This window comes from Gymnoscopelus braueri (genome assembly GCF_963280865.1).
Source record: "Gymnoscopelus braueri genome assembly, chromosome: 4".
Taxonomy (NCBI): domain Eukaryota; kingdom Metazoa; phylum Chordata; class Actinopteri; order Myctophiformes; family Myctophidae; genus Gymnoscopelus; species Gymnoscopelus braueri.
The window spans coordinates 14,132,040-14,150,747 of NC_137605.1; the positions used below are offsets into that span (position 1 = coordinate 14,132,040).

At 42.0% G+C, this 18,708-nt stretch overlaps 2 protein-coding genes across 4 annotated transcripts in view; both read right to left on the bottom strand.

The window, feature by feature from the left end:
• Nucleotides 1–12,312, bottom strand: part of mroh1 (maestro heat-like repeat family member 1) — a 72,322-nt gene extending 60,010 nt beyond the window's left edge. For all 3 annotated transcript variants that reach the window (XM_080426673.1, XM_080426674.1, XM_080426672.1), the window contains exons 1-7: nt 12,178–12,312; nt 8,253–8,337; nt 6,492–6,577; nt 5,990–6,135; nt 3,739–3,870; nt 2,595–2,757; nt 1,322–1,420 (exon numbers count right to left, since the gene is read on the bottom strand). In XM_080426673.1, coding sequence (XP_080282799.1) covers nt 1,322–1,420; nt 2,595–2,757; nt 3,739–3,870; nt 5,990–6,135; nt 6,492–6,513 — 562 coding nt within the window. In that variant the 5' untranslated portion in view covers nt 6,514–6,577; nt 8,253–8,337; nt 12,178–12,312. The remainder of the gene's footprint in view (nt 1–1,321; nt 1,421–2,594; nt 2,758–3,738; nt 3,871–5,989; nt 6,136–6,491; nt 6,578–8,252; nt 8,338–12,177) is intronic.
• Nucleotides 12,313–13,572: 1,260 nt separating this feature from the next.
• zfat (zinc finger and AT hook domain containing) overlaps nt 13,573–18,708 on the bottom strand; it is a 22,504-nt gene continuing 17,368 nt past the window's right edge. The window contains exons 22-25 of the mRNA XM_080425769.1: nt 16,943–17,055; nt 16,750–16,840; nt 16,193–16,299; nt 13,573–15,728 (exon numbers count right to left, since the gene is read on the bottom strand). Coding sequence (XP_080281895.1) covers nt 15,534–15,728; nt 16,193–16,299; nt 16,750–16,840; nt 16,943–17,055 — 506 coding nt within the window. The 3' untranslated portion in view covers nt 13,573–15,533. The remainder of the gene's footprint in view (nt 15,729–16,192; nt 16,300–16,749; nt 16,841–16,942; nt 17,056–18,708) is intronic.

Genomic DNA, 18,708 nt, shown 5'->3' on the forward strand with positions numbered 1-18,708 from the left:
GGTGCGTCTGGGTCTTCATGCCCGTCAGAGTCCACCTCCACCTGCCCAGCGTTCGTTTCCGTGTTAAATGCATCCCTCGAAGGCCCCGTGAGGGTACTTGAAGTAGCATTTGTTTGTGTTGGTTTAAATATTGATGTAATTTTCGGTAGTTTTGCTATATTTTGTTTTTTTCTCTGCTGTTCTAGCCGCTTTTGGGCACCGCTGGAATATTTCCGTTTACTCATTGTTTTGAATGATCCGCTGCTGCGTGCAACGTCATGACGTTACTGCTTCTAGCTTAGTCAGGTGACATACAGCCTCTCGTTTGTTTTGGAAGATTCGTGATTTTGGCCAACCATCTTTTCAATAAAATTTAATTTAGTTTTTAATCACATTTCAAGGTATATATATTTTTTTCTTTACATTTTTATAAAGATTTTTTATTTTATTTTTTTTCTGTAAAATAAAATATTTGTATCCGCGCAGGTGGGGCCCCCCCTGCTGGTGGCCCCCCCGCACCGCATCACTTGCTGCCCCTCCGTTACGCCACTGATTGTCATATGACTGACTGGTTCTGTAACTTCTGTCGTCTCCTCCCACAGCCATGTGGCATGGGAGTGCCAGACCTCAAGTCACAGTGAGGATACCGATGTTTGCTCACAGTGCCTTATTCAACAGCAGTTAAGACAGAGACAGATTTCATTTGAGGTTTACTTCCAGCCCTAGACATCAGTCTATCAGGAGGACCAGTGCGTTTTATAGCGAAAATAGCACCTATAACAAGCCAACAACACACGATGTGACACGTTGTGAGCCTGTAGGTTGGCTATTTGCGCTATTTTGATTTACGGTATCGATTGTTTTAGACTCTGTATTAGGAAATGAGTCCATACAAAGTACACACAGAAAAATTAATCTTTGGTGCTGAGCCAAATTGCAAAACAGCAGAATCATGCAAAACAAGAAGGGGGCTCGCAACTCCAATTTTATTCACACTCACAGCCGTTCTGCTTGAGAATAAAATTTGAGCATTTTAAAAGTGAGTTGCGAGCCACCTTCTTGATTTCCATACAAAGTACAGACATAGTACATTTACATTCTTTGAGCTTGTACATCTGCTATTTATTTTTTTTATATATCGAAAATGTTTGGAAAATGTTGAATATATATATTTTTTTTACATAAATCTTCATTACTGAGGGCGCCTGGCACAAAACCTTTTCAGATGGGGGTCCGTGGCCAAATACATATCAATTTGGGGGTCCTTGACTTGAAAAAGTTTGAGAACCACTGATCTAGTCAGTGATCAGGAACCGCACCAGTGGTCCAGACAGGTTCTTACCTGAGGAGAAGACCCACTTCATGTTGTCTGATTTGGCCATGGCCAGCATGGGCAGCATGGTGCCCAGGATGGCATTGAGGAAAGGAACCATGCCGTACACTAGAGGACAAGGACACAATGTGAATGACTCATTATCAAAGTACTGCCTAGTGTTTACAACAATTTTAATGACTCAGCATCAGAGTCCTGCAACGGGCAGGGTACCCGCGGACAGGGCCGGACTGGGACCAAAATTCAAGAACCGGCCCACCACTCCCCGGGCGGCCGTTTTGTCAAGGGGGGGGGGGGGGGGGGGCACTGCTGGAAAGCATCCCAGACCAAACATTAACGTAACTAATAATTGGGTCGCGCAACCCGGAAATGACCGTAATAATCCTAAAACGGGAGCACAAAAAAAACTCGCTTGACGAGTGAAAACGGGCAAAAAATATACTGTTATAAGTTCACGGGGACGGGCGGGACTGAACTAAAGGCGGGTGGGTAACATTTTATTGTGAAAATCAGAGAGCACCGTTTCCGCCCAAACAAAGTCACTTGTGTAACTTAACACAGCACAACGGCATGGAGCACTCCGGTCAGTTATCTTAACTCCCAAAAACACATTGAACATCCTGTTAAACCTTCAAATTAAAACCATCTGACAATGTAAACAACGACACATGCGTAGTGCGTATATGCGCGTTTGCGCGTGTGGCTAAAGCTCACTCCTCCGTCTTCACTTATTTTCTGAACGAACCTGACCACTGAATGTAGCGCTATTGTTGAAGGCCGCTATCTTTTTCAACATATTTCAGCACACTTTTAAATTGAGTGACTGTCTGTAGGCTATTTACATTTTACTCTGCATGTAATCACGGGTAAACGGGCGGACAACGGGTCCACTATTTGACGGGCGGGGCGGTTCTGGTTCGTATTTTGAAATAATCACGGGTGACGGGTCGGACTACGGATCTGATTATTGACGGGCGGGGCGGGTGCGGGTTCTCAAAATTGGACCCGTGCAGGACTCTGCTCAGCATCAAAGTACTGCCTTGTCATTACAGCTCCTACGTCTTAACTATGCTGCCTGTAAAGTGGGGGTGCAAGTAGGGGTGCAACTAATGGATTAAGTCGATCATTTTAAACAGATTTTAATGAGACAATGGATTTTCAAACATATAAAATAAAACAGCAAAAATAGCCGTTGTACAAAAATCAGCTTTTTCTTTTACAATTGTTCAGCTATTTTCAATGGCGTCCTAAAATGAGCGTGCGTGTGTGTGTGCGCGTGTACCATTAGAATCAGAGAGGTTGGCTAGGGTCTTGACCACAAAGAAATGAGGAAGCACTCCAGGCTGGAACTTGCTGAGAATCTCCTCCATGATGTCGTTGATGTACTTGTTACCCACGGCAACCAGGATATTACTGGCTGCCTGCTGCCAATCAGAGACTACTTCCTGTAAATAATAAAACATATATATAAGCCTGACCTGTCAATTACAACAATAACATTTCCTGTATCAGGTAGAGAAATATACAACAATGATATTATATTATGTAAGCCCCGGAAATCAGGTGATACCATTTAACTCTACCTGGAACAGAAACTACACAATAGGATCCTCAGTCAATTTAACTGAGTGCTCATCCATTCAGAGTTAAATTAACGGTAACGCTGAGGGTTTTACTGTGGAGTTTACTGGGTCCCAGGGTGAAGTGACTTCAAACAGGCAACCGTACAGGCAATGTTTAACCACATGAACTCTGGTGAGATTGTAGATCAGCTATTTTCGGCGAAAGGATTTGGTGCAGAGGGGGAAAAAGCAGACCAAATACAGAGCCGACTCTCATTCTCAATATAGGGTGTAAGGGCTTAAGTCCTGAACACACAAAGGTGTGTGTGTGTGTGTGTGTGTGTGTGTCAGTGGTGTAAAGTAACTAAGTACATTTACTCAAGTACTGTACTTAAGTACAATTTTGAGGTATTTCAAATTTTCAGTACTTTTACTTCTACTCCACTACATCTCAGAAGCAAATATTGTACTTTTACTCCACTACAATTATTTGAAAACTTTAGTTACTAGTTACTTTGCAGATATACATTACTACATTATAAAACATACATTAACCACTTCAGCCCTATTTTATACCCGGGCTATTTGAAAATAGCCGATCTACAAGCTCACAACGCGTCGCATCGCGGTGCGATGTGAGCTTGTAGATCTGCTATTTTCAATCATTTTAGTACGGTACTTTTACTTTTGGTACTTTAAGTACATTTTGATACCAATACTTTTGTACTTTTACTCAAGTAAATTTAGAATTCTGGACTTTTACTTGTAACAGAGTACTTCTACATTGCAGTATTGATACTTTTACTTAAGTAAAACATTTGAGTACTTTTTCCACCACTGGTGTGTGTGTGTGTGTACACATACCTTAGAGCGTGTCATCTCATCGGAGGCCAGGGAGATGATGCTCTTTATTCTGGGGTATCTGATCTCCTCTATGCTGCTGCTTACGATCAGCTCTATGGTCTGCAGAACCACCACCCTGTGACTCACTATTAACTGAGGAGAGGAGAGGAGAGGAGAGGAGAGGAGAGGAGAGGAGAGGGATACATTGGTATATTGTACAATGTTATGTTATTAACTTATTTTTATTCTTAGAAAGTCGGGTTCTAATCTTGGAGAGTCCTAGCCCATCGATTATTACTGATGTTTTGTCCGATATATTGTCCAAAAGTCCAACATTTTGTTATCAATTTGAAAAACTTGAAATTTCTTTCAAATTCTAGTTTTTCAAATTGCTGGCACAGTTCGCAATAATTTTTCTATTTCATTGGCACTGAATGAGTTAAGTGTATATAGTACATCAAATATTAATATATGGAACTTACAATAAATGTAACTTTAATTATACAATAAACAAGCAAGCAAATATAAAATACACACAAACAGAACTTTGACATTTTTGCCTGTAATGACTTGCCCAAAATAGGGATGCCAGGATGAAAATCAGGCATAATTGCCGATACCGAAGTAGTCAAAGTAGCCCATATATCGGTCAAACTGATATCAGTCAGGCTCTACTCTCAACACAACTTGTCTCTTCTCATTTACAAACTGTGCCTAAAAACAAGCGTCAGGGTGTTGACAGCAGCAGTTCAAACCTCTAAGACACATAATTAGTTTAGTGTCTGCATGTAACCTTGGGCTGTTTGTGCGTCGTTAGATTTGGACGGTGGCCAGGCTGTAATCACCCAGGTTACAGTATATCAACAGGTGAAGGTTGAATGAAATCATGGTGTGTACAGTACAGTAGGAACGCCGATAAAGAATGACAGCAAGAAACGGTGGTCTTAACCACTTGAGCCCTGTGTACTTTGTTGTATGACAAATAGTGTAAATGTTTTTTTTGTTTTTTTTTACATTTCTTTTAACATTTTGCCCATAATGTCAAGCCCAAAACAGGGTTGCCAGGTTGAAAGTGGTTAAATGGTTATGGGACAAATGCCCTGCTTTCTTATGTGAATCCTATCTGAAACTCTAAACAACATGTTTTAACCCATTGAGACCTGGAACGCATCTGTGTCATTTTTAGATTTGAGCTAAAAAACACTTTGGCTATTCAAAAATAGCAGATATACAAGCTCATAGTGCGGCACAGAGTGCCGTGCTATGAGCTTGTAGATCTGCTATTTTTGAGAAATCGTGAAAATGTGTGCAAATCTTGAATATATATATTCTTTTAAAGCGAACATTTTTAACTCAAATCTTTGCTTCTGGGGGTCCCTGGAACAACATATTTTGAGATGGGGGTCCGTGGCCAAATACATATAATTTTGGGGGTCCTTGACGTGAAAAAGTTTGAGCACCACTGATATAGAAACTGACATAAAAACGCTTTTCAGAATACTGTTGCGATTTAGGAGACATGCAGAATCGGCTTCAGGTCTCAAAGGGGTTAATGTCAGCTAGTAAAGTTTTGTCCACTGAGTGAACTCTGGAGACACAGAACACATTGACAAGTGTTCTTCCATGTCTTGCTCACAACAGAATGATAGAATTCACAATCAGGTTAAACACTGGCGAGGTTTCCCTTTAATGCAGGAACATGTCAGTAGTTAAGTCTTGACACGTGTTCGGAGCTCAGCTGTTGACATTTAAGGGAAAGCGGACTCACCAGAGCAACACCCTGGCTTCACAATCTCTAAACAGTTGCCACACAGGCACACCTTTCCACTGGGAGTTGCCCAGTAAAACCAGTCTTCTACTGTTAACCACTGGGACCTGACCAGTACAAGCACAGTCTTCTAGTCACTGGGAGCTGACCAGTACAACCACAGTCTTCTACTGTTAACCACTGGGAGATACCCAGTACAACCACAGTCTTCTCCTATGGGTCACAGGGAGCTACCCAGTACAACCACATTTTTCTACTGTTGATGACTGGTCGTTTCCCAGTAGCAGTTTCACTGGTGTCTAAATTAACCATGTTAACTAACCACTTTCAACCTGGCGTGCCTATTTTTGGGTATGTCATTATAGGCCGATCTACAAGCTTACAACATGTCGCAATGTGATGTGTTAAGAGCTTGTAGATTGGTTTTTGAAAAGTTTTTTTGGGGGAAATGAAAGTAATATCTTGCTTAAATGATGAAGGACATGTAGTGTAGTTAGTGTTTACCTTGGGGTGTTTGAGCAGGTAATCCTGACACATGGCCAGCACTCTGTCAGACTGCTGTCTGCCCAGTGTCAACATGGACTTCCTGACCTGCTCCTGAACCTCTGGGTCTTTATCGTTGGCTGCGTCCAGCAGGGCGAGAGTCACCCCTACAGCAAAACACACACACACACACACACACACACACACACACATACACACATTACTATTAACACAGTCACCTCTGTGTGTGTGTGTGTGTGTGTGTGTGTGTGTGTGTGTGTGTGTGTGTGTGTGTGTAAGCTACCAACCTCCCAATGTGACAGAGAAATCATAAAAAAAAACAAGAGATATTTGAGTGCTTAACAAATTAGTAATAGAGCATAAAAAACATAGTAGTAACATAGATTAGAAAAGAAAAGAAAAGAAGAGAAGAGAAGAGAAGAGAAGAGAAGAGAAGAGAAGAGAAGAGAAGAGAAGAGAAGAGAAGAGAAGAGAAGAGAAGAGAAGAGAAGAGGTTACTCACGTTCTACATCGCTCTCGTCCATGGTGCCACCAGGTCAGATGGTTTGGTGCTTCCCACTAACGACAACTAACGAGGCTGAGGACCGCCTGGGTGAATGTGAACAAACAGCCACATGAACATCCACCCCATCGTCTGGTTTTCTAATCCACTTTTTAAGAGCAGTTAGCCTCACATAGCCAGACGATCAGATATCTCCGCCTACTGATATGTCTGGGGAAATCTAAATTCAATATAAGGGATAGAACAGCGGCATGAACGGCCACTAACAAACCCACCGAAAAACAATCATATCCAGCAATCTCTGATCGTCTGTCTATGCATGACTAGAGTAGTGTTGATACACAAGTTACATATTTAAATGAATATGTATTAATTATATTAGTATTTTAACCAATCTGTATGATGGAGTATGTTAATACAATATAACTGGGACATCTGCAGTGGTTTGAGGTGCACTCCCTATTCTTCCATTGATACATTTCATAAGCACAATATCTCCCCCCTGACCAAGCAGGGATTCCATCTCATCTGTGCAGTAGATGTTTGTTTTCACACACGTTCAAATATCAGGTAGTGTATATAACTCAAGGATTGTAGCTTTAAATACTGTTATGGCTATCACAGCAAACATGCTGGAATTTTTGTTTTCCAAATGGTGTGTAGAATACACAACATCAACTACCGTAATTTCTGGACTATAAAGCGCACCTGAATATAAGCCGCACCAGCTAAATTTAGGGAAAAAAACAAATGTGTACATATACAAGCCGCACTGGACTATAAACCACAGGTGTAAAATCCATAGATTTAGAAGGTCCCCTAGTGTCCGCTAGCTGTAAAAATCCATAGATTAGCCGCACCGTTGTATAGGCTGCAGGGTTCAAAGCATGGGACAAAAGTAGCGGCTTATAGTCCGGAAATTACGGTATATACCACACACTCACTAACCAAAATATTGAACGATTTCTGTTTCCATTATGTATGACTATCATGTGATGGCTCTGCAATAAACTGGAAAATAGGTTATGAAAAAATTAACTAATCATTAATCATTAACTGATTCACTGCCAATCGCGTAGATCTACGTGAACTAAAAAAAAAACTGGCTAAAAAAATATGAAAATACCTCTGGCAGTTAATGGGTTAAGAGGAAATCTAGAGTATAAAAGAAGTCAGAGAATCAATGTTCTCCTTTTTACTTTGTACTAATCTACAGGATATTATACAGTAGTATACAAGCATCTTCTAAATAAATGTAATAATAATATAGTCCCCTTTAGTAGTTGTGTTGTGGTACTGGTATTTATCACGGTACATTCATTTGCACAGTCGTGAAATTTAACATCTGTAATTTACCCATCCTAACTATTAGGAGCAGTGGGGAAGAGGCAATATGGCACCCTGAGAGCAGTTAGGGGCTACTAAATTAAACCCTATACACTTAGTTGACCGGAGTCCCCCAAGGGGCTATGCTAGGTCCCATCCTTTTTCCCCCTACATCAAATCTCTTTTCCAAAAGAATAGCTAATCTACATGCTCCCTATTCCAAACTATCAGCTATTTTCACCCATTGTTTGCCCCCAGATTAAGGGCCACTAGGTTTCACGTGGTCAAGTGTCTCTGGCTCAGTGACACTGACACATAGTCCGGCCAGGCCAGGGGGGCAAACCGGCGACCTTTGTTTTCCGACTCTCAGACGGCCTCTCTACCCACTCGGCTACGGCCGTCCATAACAACAAGTGATGTCAGCGTCAGCTTTACCTTGTCAGTGTGTGACGTTTGGATGAAGTCAGGGAGGCATGGAGGCCTCAGGTCAGATTAGTCCCTTAACTTACTGTCACCAAGCCTGGATGAGGGAACACAGAGAATACACGAACCACATGAAATGCATGAATTAAATAATTAAACAAACAAGAATAATATAGCAGGTAGCTTATTGTGGGTCAGCAGCAATGTTTCATGGTAATCGGATGATGCGTTCATGATTTCAGGCATTTTGTACAAAACGGGCCACTCCTGCAAACTTAGCCAATCAGGATGGAATATAAATAATCTGACAGATCCGTCTTGATCACATGACTATAGAGATACTGTCACTAGTGTGTACCGAATTTGTGTGATGTTTGGACAAAATCTGTGAGGTAATATAAAAAAAATGTTTAGCAAAAATCAGCCTCCTGGTGGCGCTTTAACAGGCCGATGTGAAGAATTTAGGGCAGAGGTTCTATTCTGGCCTCCAGGGAGTATGTGTGCGCACAGTTTGACACCGACCTGTCCAACGGTGCCAGAAATTAGCTGCTCACAGACAGACGGAAAGATGGCCAGACAGGGGCGAAAACATAGTCTAAATCTAAATCCAAAGTGGCACTGTGGCTACTGTACAACAGTGGCATTTTTCTTTCATCTTCAAATAGTACTGCTAGCCTTGTGGCCGAGAATGTCACACTGTCAGACGTGCTAAAACCAAGGTGCAAAGAGATGCCAGCATGATCCCTTTTTCTGTCTTTATATTACTTGTGTTTCATATCCTTCCATCCCTAGTATGGATCACCAACTATATGTTTAACGTAGAGCCATCGTTTTTGTTGCAATTATGCAGCCGATGTCTGTGTCCCAATTCTTCTTATTCTTTCAAAAAATAGCAGCTTTATAAGCTCATGTTTCACGATGTGACGCATTGAGAGCTTGTTGAAAACCTGCTATTAAAGTTATTTGTGTTTATTTGTTTGCTTATATGTAGTTGTCCTGCTTAAATGGTACATAGACCAGAGATAAAAGTAGGACAGACAGTGAGCTTAATCTCCAGTGTGCTGTTCCATGAGTAAGGTGAGGGTGCATCTAAGGCTACACGTGCACACTAATATGTTTATAATGTTTTCATTGGCCAATTCAATTCAAATCAATGCTCTAAGGTAAGATTGCTATCTCCACAGAGCAAAGGGCAAAAACAGAACATCTCAAGAGCCACTCACATCAACAAAACACAAAGCTGCACTGGCATCTTTTCTGTGTAAAACCTGGAAATACCAACTTGTGAAAGTTGCATTGAAGTTGATCATCTATTCATGTAATACTTTATATATATTTTGGGGGGACTCTCTTAGTCACTCCAGCATCGTTCTCGTGAAGTAGTTTTCATCTTATCGGTGAAGATGATAAAGATCGCTTTGTCTGTTTTAGAGACCAGCCAGGCCTACTGTAATCTGGCCACTGCCTTGTCTAAACAGTTCATTAAACCTAAATCCACAGACTAGACTTTATCAACAGAAAGGGGAAACATTCATTGAATCTACAAGCATTGGGCGGCATTGGCAGTGGCTCGGGAGGTAGAATTGGGAATTGGAAGGTTTCCGGTTCAATCCGTCACTGAGGAAGTTACTTAATCCTTATCCTATCCTTTGACACCTCAGATCACCTTCCTATCAACAAGCTGCTAAGCAAGCAGATAAGAGAACATTTATCTTTAGATGTGCCATGAAAAAAAGCTTATTTTTTTTAAACCTCACAACGTTGCGATGCGTTGTGAGCTTGTAGATTGGCTATTTTCATCAAATGAAGTATAAGTGGCTTGATCAAGGGTACACCGACATAACAGTGGTTATTGAGCAACAAGACAGTATTAAAAACATCACTTTCCCCATCTAGAGCTTCCGAGCACAAACCCAACTCTTGTTGCAGAAAGGATGTCTGAGATTGGTTCCTTGTTGCACATGCTATGATGACTGTTGTTTTGCATGGACTTGTGGAAGAGTTAGACTGTAGGTGGGACTTCAATTGACTCACTGGGGTAAGTTTTAAACTGAAGCCCTACATACTGACTACGTCATAGAAAACAGAGTGAAAATAGCAGATCTATAAAAAGGTTAGGTTTTTTTTTTCCTATAATGACATGCCCAAAAATAGGGACACAACTTTAATAATACCTGGCAAGACTATACAAGACTGGACAGTTTTAACACCACACATGATTACAAAAGTTGGAAAAGCTGGTTTTATTCTTGTGCAACAACCTGCCAATAAGATGTATGAGAGAATACACACTATACTGTTACTGATAGAGAAGTTCATACATCTCTTTTCTGACCTGTGATTATACAGCACAGGGGAAGTCTGTGGGTTTAGATAACGGCATCTGATGTGCAAATTACATCATTACGTCATTAATACCCAGATGTTCATGTACACTAAATGCTGTGTTCAAACATGAATAAAATATAAGATTTGCTTAGTTGATTAGACAAATATTACACTCCTACGGAATCCAACAGCAAAGCAAATGGTATTAATGTATTAATAAATTAATAATACAAATATAAATAATAATTCAAACAGAACGTCGTTAATATCATAACATTATACTTACAATCTCAGAGCCTACAATCATAGAGATGTTTCATGTCATTAACTGTATTATGACAGTCATTCAAATTGTGATGCAACAAGGCTGGCATGATCACACAGAATTATACTTATTATGACATATCTACTTCCCCATTCAGGTTAACACAACAGCTACAGCATATTACACAATTTAGGAGTCACCTCTCACTGCATGTAGGCAGGTATTTACCTGCATGTTGAGACCCACATGTTGAGATAACCACTGATCAATACAACCACATTAACTAGCATCCTTAAGTTTGGGCATTCCACAATAATATCCCGAAAACAGCAGATCTACAAGCTCCCAACGCATCACTACGCAGCGCGCAGTGAGCTTGTAGATCCAAAGCATGACAGGGCTTAAGAGATCAACTGTCACAAACAAAATCTGAGATAAAAACACAGGAAAGACACAATAATATGCGACAGCATTAGTGCCTAAACGCCCACACCGAGACACTGAGGTTGACTCATTCAACGGCTCGTTCTTTCTCAACAATAAGCCTCATTGTCAAATAATAATAATTGCCATTGATGTGTTGAGGCTGGGCGGTGATGATGCTGTAGTGTACATATAGGTTTAGCTTAAGCTCTGGTCCACAGCGTTAGAAGGAGTTCTCCTTAACGCTTATGTTACAGTTTCAGCCGCTGCCCGCACCCCCGCGGAAGCACAGCGGCCGCAGCCTCTCGTCTGTAGTAAAACATAGACAATACACTTTCGCTACTCATCAAAACAAAGACGGTTTTAAGATGTTGAAAGCCTACTTTCCTTGGTGGGGACACTCGGAGCCCCCCACCTCACGTCTAAAATACACCTTTTGACGAGAAAAGGAAATATTTCACCGGATGGGGGAAAGAAAATAGTTACTCCACTGCGCCCCCTACAGATCTTGTCAATAGAAAAATTCCATTAGCCAGATCTGTAGGGGGCGCAGTGGAGTAACTAAAAAAATGTTTCCATCCGGTGAAATATTTTCTTTTCCGTCCAAAAGGTGTATTTTAGACGTGAGGTGGGGGGCTCGGAGTGTTCCCACTAAGGACAGTAGGCTTTCCACACCTTAAAACCGCCTTTATTTTTGTGGGTAGCGAAAGCGTTATGTTTTATTTTGACTACAGACGAGAGACTGCGGGATACTCCTCCTAACGCTATGGACCGGAGCTTGGTGTAGCTGGAGGAAGCTAACATGCTAACAGCTCCATAGTAGTGAAGCAGACAGAGCCTGTGCTACGGAAGAAGAGACAGCACAGCAGGCAAGAGGGGACACAAAGCATCACATGTACCCCACTGTGGACGCACACTTACCGGACAACGGTCTGCGGTCAGCCCGGTAACCGGTCACCACCGTAAACGTCGTGGAGTGTTTAGTAGATTCACACACACGGATATAACGTTATTGTCCAGTGTGTGTGTGTGTGTGTGTGTGTGTGCCTGTCAGGTGTAAACAGGGCTGGGTCATGTGCCTTCAGTCAGCAGGAACGTATCAACGAGTGGGCGGGGCTCCAGATGGACTCACTCCCACTGCTCCCACACAGAACTAGAACGGATAGAACGGCTGTCCAACCTAATGGCCAGTGAAAATCAATACTGCAATGTAGCAATACTCTGTTGCAAGTAAAAGTCCGGAATTCAAAATTGACTTGAGTTAAAGTACAAAAGTATTGGTATCAAAATATACTTAAAGTAAAAGGACTCATTATGCAGAATGTCCCATTTCACAAGTTTTCAAATGTATAAAGATCTTTTGAAAATAGCTGATCTACAAGCTCACAACCCGTCGCGTCGCGACGAGTTGTGAACTTGTAGATCTCCACTAGCCGAAGTATAGGGTTGAAGTGGTTATTGTATGTTTTGTAACAATAATAAAAAAAAATACAAAGTAACTAGTAACTAAAGTTTTCAAATAATTGTAGTGGAGTAAAAGTACAATATTTTGGTTCTGAGATGTAGTGGAGTAGAAGTAAAAGTATTGAAAATTGGAAGTACTCCAGTAAAGTAAAAATACCTCAACATGTACTTAAGTACAGTACTTGAGTCCATGTACTTAGTTACTTTACACCATTGCCTATGGCTTGTATAGAAACAGTAATAATTCATTTTTTTAAACTTAATTGTAGGGGACCATATTGGAAATAATTATGTCATATTCTGTGTATATAAATCATACCATTATTCGGTTTGATTTATATATATTGTGCATATTGTAGCCTACCAAAATCAATTAAGTAAAAGTAGAAATGTATTGGCTTCAAAATATAGGCTACTTTATAGTGCCAGACATAAATGTACTATTGCTAGTTATACAGAATGGTCCCTTTTACGATCATATTATTGGACTTTAATGGTGCAGCTGGTAAAGGTGGAGCTGATTGTAATGACCTAATGTGCTTTGTATGGATAACCGAAAAGTACCTTAGCTAAAGCTGTTAAATAATTGTAGTGGAGTAAAAAGTACATTGTACTTATGTAATTATGTTTGCCTCGGAGTCTGAGATGTATTGGATTAAAAGTATAAAGTATCAGAAATTTTCAGAAGTCAAAATACCTCAGAATTTTACTTCGGACAGTTAGGCTACTTAAGTTTAATGTACTTTCCACCACTAACCGTAAGCATACTTTTTTTTTTATAGTGCTACAGTATACATATAATTTATATAAACAAGCCTTACAATATTGAGCATACAATATAAAACATTTGGATTTGTTTGGGCACTTATATTTGTTTTATTAAGAATATAAATTTATAACAACATTCTAGAAGTACTGCAGGAACATACCATAAATACAGAAAGTACCAAAAGAAAAATGCAAAACAAGATTTCAGCGACATCAGACTTCAGATTTCAGTAAGTCCAATCACAATTCTTTTGCAAAGATATCTCAAAATGTATTTATCTTGGGGGCACGGTGGCACAGTCGGTGGTGCTGTCGCCTCACAGTTAGAAGCTCCTAGGTTCGATTCCCGCCAGGGACGCTGTGGGCGCTGGGGGCATGTCCTCTCCTCTGCGTCATCAGTGCCCATACCCTAGGTGGGGTTGGCGACAGGGCCTCTCTGTGTGGAGTTTGCATGTTCTCCCCGTGTCCCCTAAGGTAGGTACCCTCACAAAAGACATGCAGTAATCCAGGTCTCTATACTGCCTCCATGGAGGGGAAAGGAACTGGTTGGAATAACGTGTTCCTTCCACGCGCTACGTCCTACCGGGGAAACTCCCCCCTGTCAGGGGATAAGAAGCGGCCTGCTCACTCCTCATGCATTGAAGGAAGCATGAGCTCAGTTTGGGGCTCTCCCCAGGCTGGCAGAGGGACAGTAGCACCCAGGATTACAGCTTAGGCAATTGGCACTGGGTGAAAAAATGGGTCACAAAAATCGTGGGATAATTTTTTTGACAAAAACAAAAAAGTTTTTATCTCATATTTTAACATCGAGTTATATTATTTGCAAAGAATTGTTGTATGAAAAAGAAACTAGAAACAAAAAAAAATCAAGTGGTCTGTGAGCATATGCTGTACAATATACAGTATACATTTACATACAAATATTCTCCACATAATGGATTTTTTAATTAATTACCATGCTATGATAGGGAAGCCAACAAAGCAATAAACAGTCAAAGTGATTTCTCACTTTTCAACACACACACACACACACACACACACACACACACACACACACACACACACACACACACACACACACACACACACACATCAATCAAATGCTGTACACAAGTAAACAAGACTCCATACTGTGATTTGTTTAGAGTGTAAGATCCTTCCATCCTTACACACAACTGTAATAGTTAGAACCATGATTTCCAATCACCTGCTATGCAGGTTTTCATTTACATCAAGCACACTATACCAGCTGATCCGACTCTCTGGTTTAGGGTGTGTTTTACTTTTATTTAGATGAGAGAGAATAAGCCGAGGGTAGAGTTCTAGTCACTCTAGGTCTAAGGGCCAGGAATAACGGCTCAAGTCAATCTAAATCTAAGGGTCTGGATGGAACAACAGCTTTATTCTAGGTCTAATGCTGAGTTCACACTGACAGATACAAAAGATACAAACCTACACAGCCTATTTGTATCTTTGTATCTGAAGTTGAAACCAGCTCAACTTTTTTGTAGCTTTGTAGCTTTTGAAGCATCTACAAATGTGTGATGTATCTTTGTATCTTCATGTAGCTGGCTTCCATTGAAAATGAAAGGTAGCCTGTATCTTTGCATCTGCCAATGAGAACGCAGCATAAGGGTCCATGATGCCAGCTCTAGTTGATCTAGGTCTAACACTGTAATAACGGCTCTAGTTGATCGAGGTCTAGCGCTCTATAAAAACAGCTCTAGTTGATCTAGGTCTAGCGCTCTATAAAAACAGCTCTAGTTGATCTAGGTCTAACACAGTAATAACAGCTGTAGTTGATCTAGGTCTAACACTGTAATAACAGCTCTAGTTGATCTAGGTCTAAGGGTCCATGATGACAGCTCTAGTTGATCTAGGTCTAACACTGTAATAACAGCTCTAGTTGAACTAGGTCTAACACTGTAATAACAGGCACAGCTCTAGTTGATCTAGGTCTAGCACTGTAATAACAGCTCTAGTTGACCTGAGGTCTGTGATAACGGCTCCAGCCGATCTAGAACTAAGTATCTGTGATGCCATCTCTAGTTGATCTCTACGGTCTGTTCCTCGACGTATACGATGTAATGGTGGGCACTCTCTCCTTGAGTGAGCACCGTCAGGGTCTCCAGCCCCTCCGTCTCCTCCACAACCATCAGCTGGTCGCTAGAACGGCCCTCCTCCCCCTCCACTACCATCACCTGGTCACCGTGGTTACTGGACTCCTGCTCCTGGGACACCTAGCGACGACACAGAGTCACAAGGCTTGTAAGAAGCTTCTTAATTTGAACCACATTAACCCTAGCGCCCCTATTCTGGGACGAACCTTCGTCGAAAATAGCAGATCTACAAGTTCACAACACATCGCAAGATTCCGCAAAAAGATTTGGTGTTGAGGGAAAAAAGGAGCGGAACTAGTATAAAGAGCTTAAATATTATTCTTAATAGTAAAAAGGTTGTCGACGAACATTTTTGAATCAGACATAACCACTTTCAATTGTCTTTCAAAGTTGTTCAAAAATAGCAAAAATATCCACACTTTTGTATGACAAAGTAGGCAATTAATTAAAAAGTTGAAAAACGGAGGTTTCTGCCCGACAGCAACGATATGACATCTCCAGTAAAAAGGCAGAGTGAGCTTGTTGTCTCTCAGTTCATACAGGCAGAGGTTTGTTGACTGGCTGTCAGTGTTGTTGTTGTTTACCTGCTCTACCACGGTAACCGTGCCGGGTGCCATGGTTACCACAGAGGCCACTGCATCGGGATTCTCTGAGCTGAGTTCAATGATCTGCTGGAGGATGTTCACTGCCCCTGTGCACACACACACACACATTACATTTTACATTATACTATGACATACTAAAACAGTGGTTCTCAAAGTGGGGTCCTCGTGGGGGTTGCAGGGGGTCCCAAGCTAAATGAACAGCATATCCACTATAAACCTATTTTATAGTTCTGCTATTTGAAAACAGACAGATCCATTCCTAACACACCGCAATGACAGCAAGCCAATGAACCAATTTGAAAATTGTGGAAAATTGACATAATAAAATATTAGTTAAAAAAAGACAATAATACAAATCTTCTCTTATGCTCCTGGCACAACATCTTTCCAGATGGAGGTCCGCGGCCAATACACATATCAATGTAGGTGTCATTGACATGAAACGTCTTGAGAACCACTGCACTATAACATTATTATTCTATGACAAACTATTATGTCAGACTGTGTCTCTGTGGAGAAGAAGACAGTGTGTTTACCAGCGTTGTCCTGCAGAGCTGCTACTGCTGCCTCTGTCTGCTGGTCTTCATCTTCTACAGAAACATACTGTCCCTCTACGGTCTCCAACACCTCCATGAACACACAACACAGTCACAGATCATCACAAACATACTCTCTCTGTGTGTGTGTGTGTGTGTGTGCGTGTGCGTGTGTGTGCGTGTGTGTGCATACCTCCCAGGCACTGTGTCCGTCCACCAGTTTGAGGTTGTGTCTGTTCTTTAGGTGACGGTTCAGCTCCCACTTGGTACCGTAAACAAACTTACACACAGGACACTTCAGAGCTCCTACACACACACACACACGCACACGCACACACACGCACACGCACACGCACATGCACACAGACGCACACGCACACGCACACACAGTGTAGAGAGACAGGAGAGTGGAGGGTATCAGTAGACAGACACCACCATGACAGCAAGCCAATGAACCAAAATCCTCTCAACCAACCTGAAAAGCCAATCTACCAACTCACAGTGCATCACAATGCGGCGTGAGCATGTAGAGCTGCTATTTTCGTTTCTCGTGTAATAGTGCAATGGCGTTTCCAGGAATTACATTTTGGGGAAGTGTCTCAAAAAATGTGCATCCCTATGGGCGACTCGAGGGTCGCTCTACTGAATGGATACGGGGTGGTGATTGGCTGCCTGCCCGTCAATGGACGAGGAGCCAACCCCGACCACTATTGTGGTCGGGGTTGGTGTTATTTTTTTCTAGTTTTTTTTCTCGTCAGTGTTTTTCTAGGGGAGGCGAGATCGCACTTGGGGTGGCGGCGGCCACCCTTGCCTCTACAGTGAATACGCCACTGGTATAGTAGTCTGCCCCAACGCTCCTGATTTCGTGTATAGAGGGGCGGGTGTATAGAGCCGGCGAGAGATTGCGCCTGATCCCATTGGTTCACCGATCTGTCCGTCAACCCCCGCCCCGTTAACACAACATTACGAGCGACGCCCACTGCACTCTGGTTGGTTGGGAAATGAAACACTTCCTCATACCGAGTACACCGACGCGCTGGGCCAGGCTTTTATTTTTTAGCTAAACTAAACAATAAAAGCCTGGAGATCGAGGCTACTGGTATAGCAATCTGGGAACCCATCGCCAACTGAAAATGAAAAACAGCGCCCTCTGCTGTTTGTTCTATGTCTGTTGGCTCTGGGCGGAAGAAAACGTAACGCCAGAGCGCAAGGAAACCGGTGTTTGTTGTATGCCTTCAGCGCATCACTTCCGGTTGGTGCGACTATATTTTCATTCCCACTAACAATATTTCTACACGGAACACTAACACCACTTCTCCCAGAGAACATGGATCGTATTGGTTATAAGCCCACTTGTTTCTATGATGAAAGAGTAAGTTAAAATGTGAATATCTTTCCGTGGTTTTGTCTGCTCCGCGGACGCTATTGTTAAATTAGTTTCGGTTTGTTTCGAGGGGGGAAGGATCGACGGACACGTGAATCCCGCCCACTACATTTGATTGGGTAAAGCGCGGCCTGCTTCCTGATCTGAAGGCACGCCCATGCGCACACGTTATGACGAACCTCCCCGACAGATTCCAACGCAGTGCAGAAGCTGTTCTTGAGAGATTACTGGTATAGTGACATACCCAAAATAGAGACACCAAGTTGAAAGTGGTTAAGGACGCTAAAATGTGCCTCCTACGAGCTGGGGCAGAGCCTGTCAGCGAGGGGTGTTGAACAAGAGGAGTAGAGCGGAGGTGCTATGTCCCCTCGGTGGGGGCTCCTCACTGGAAGATGAGCCAGTAGGATACAACAGCAGTGGCAACACAGAAATGTGTGGTGAGGCTTAATTGGTATATAAAGAAAGACTAAATTGAAACGCATGTGGAGGAACACGCCATCCTTCCCAGTTTTTTGCTCCCTGCTGAACAGACGCCCCCCAACCTAATTGTAGGATTTGATCGCCCGATTCCCCCC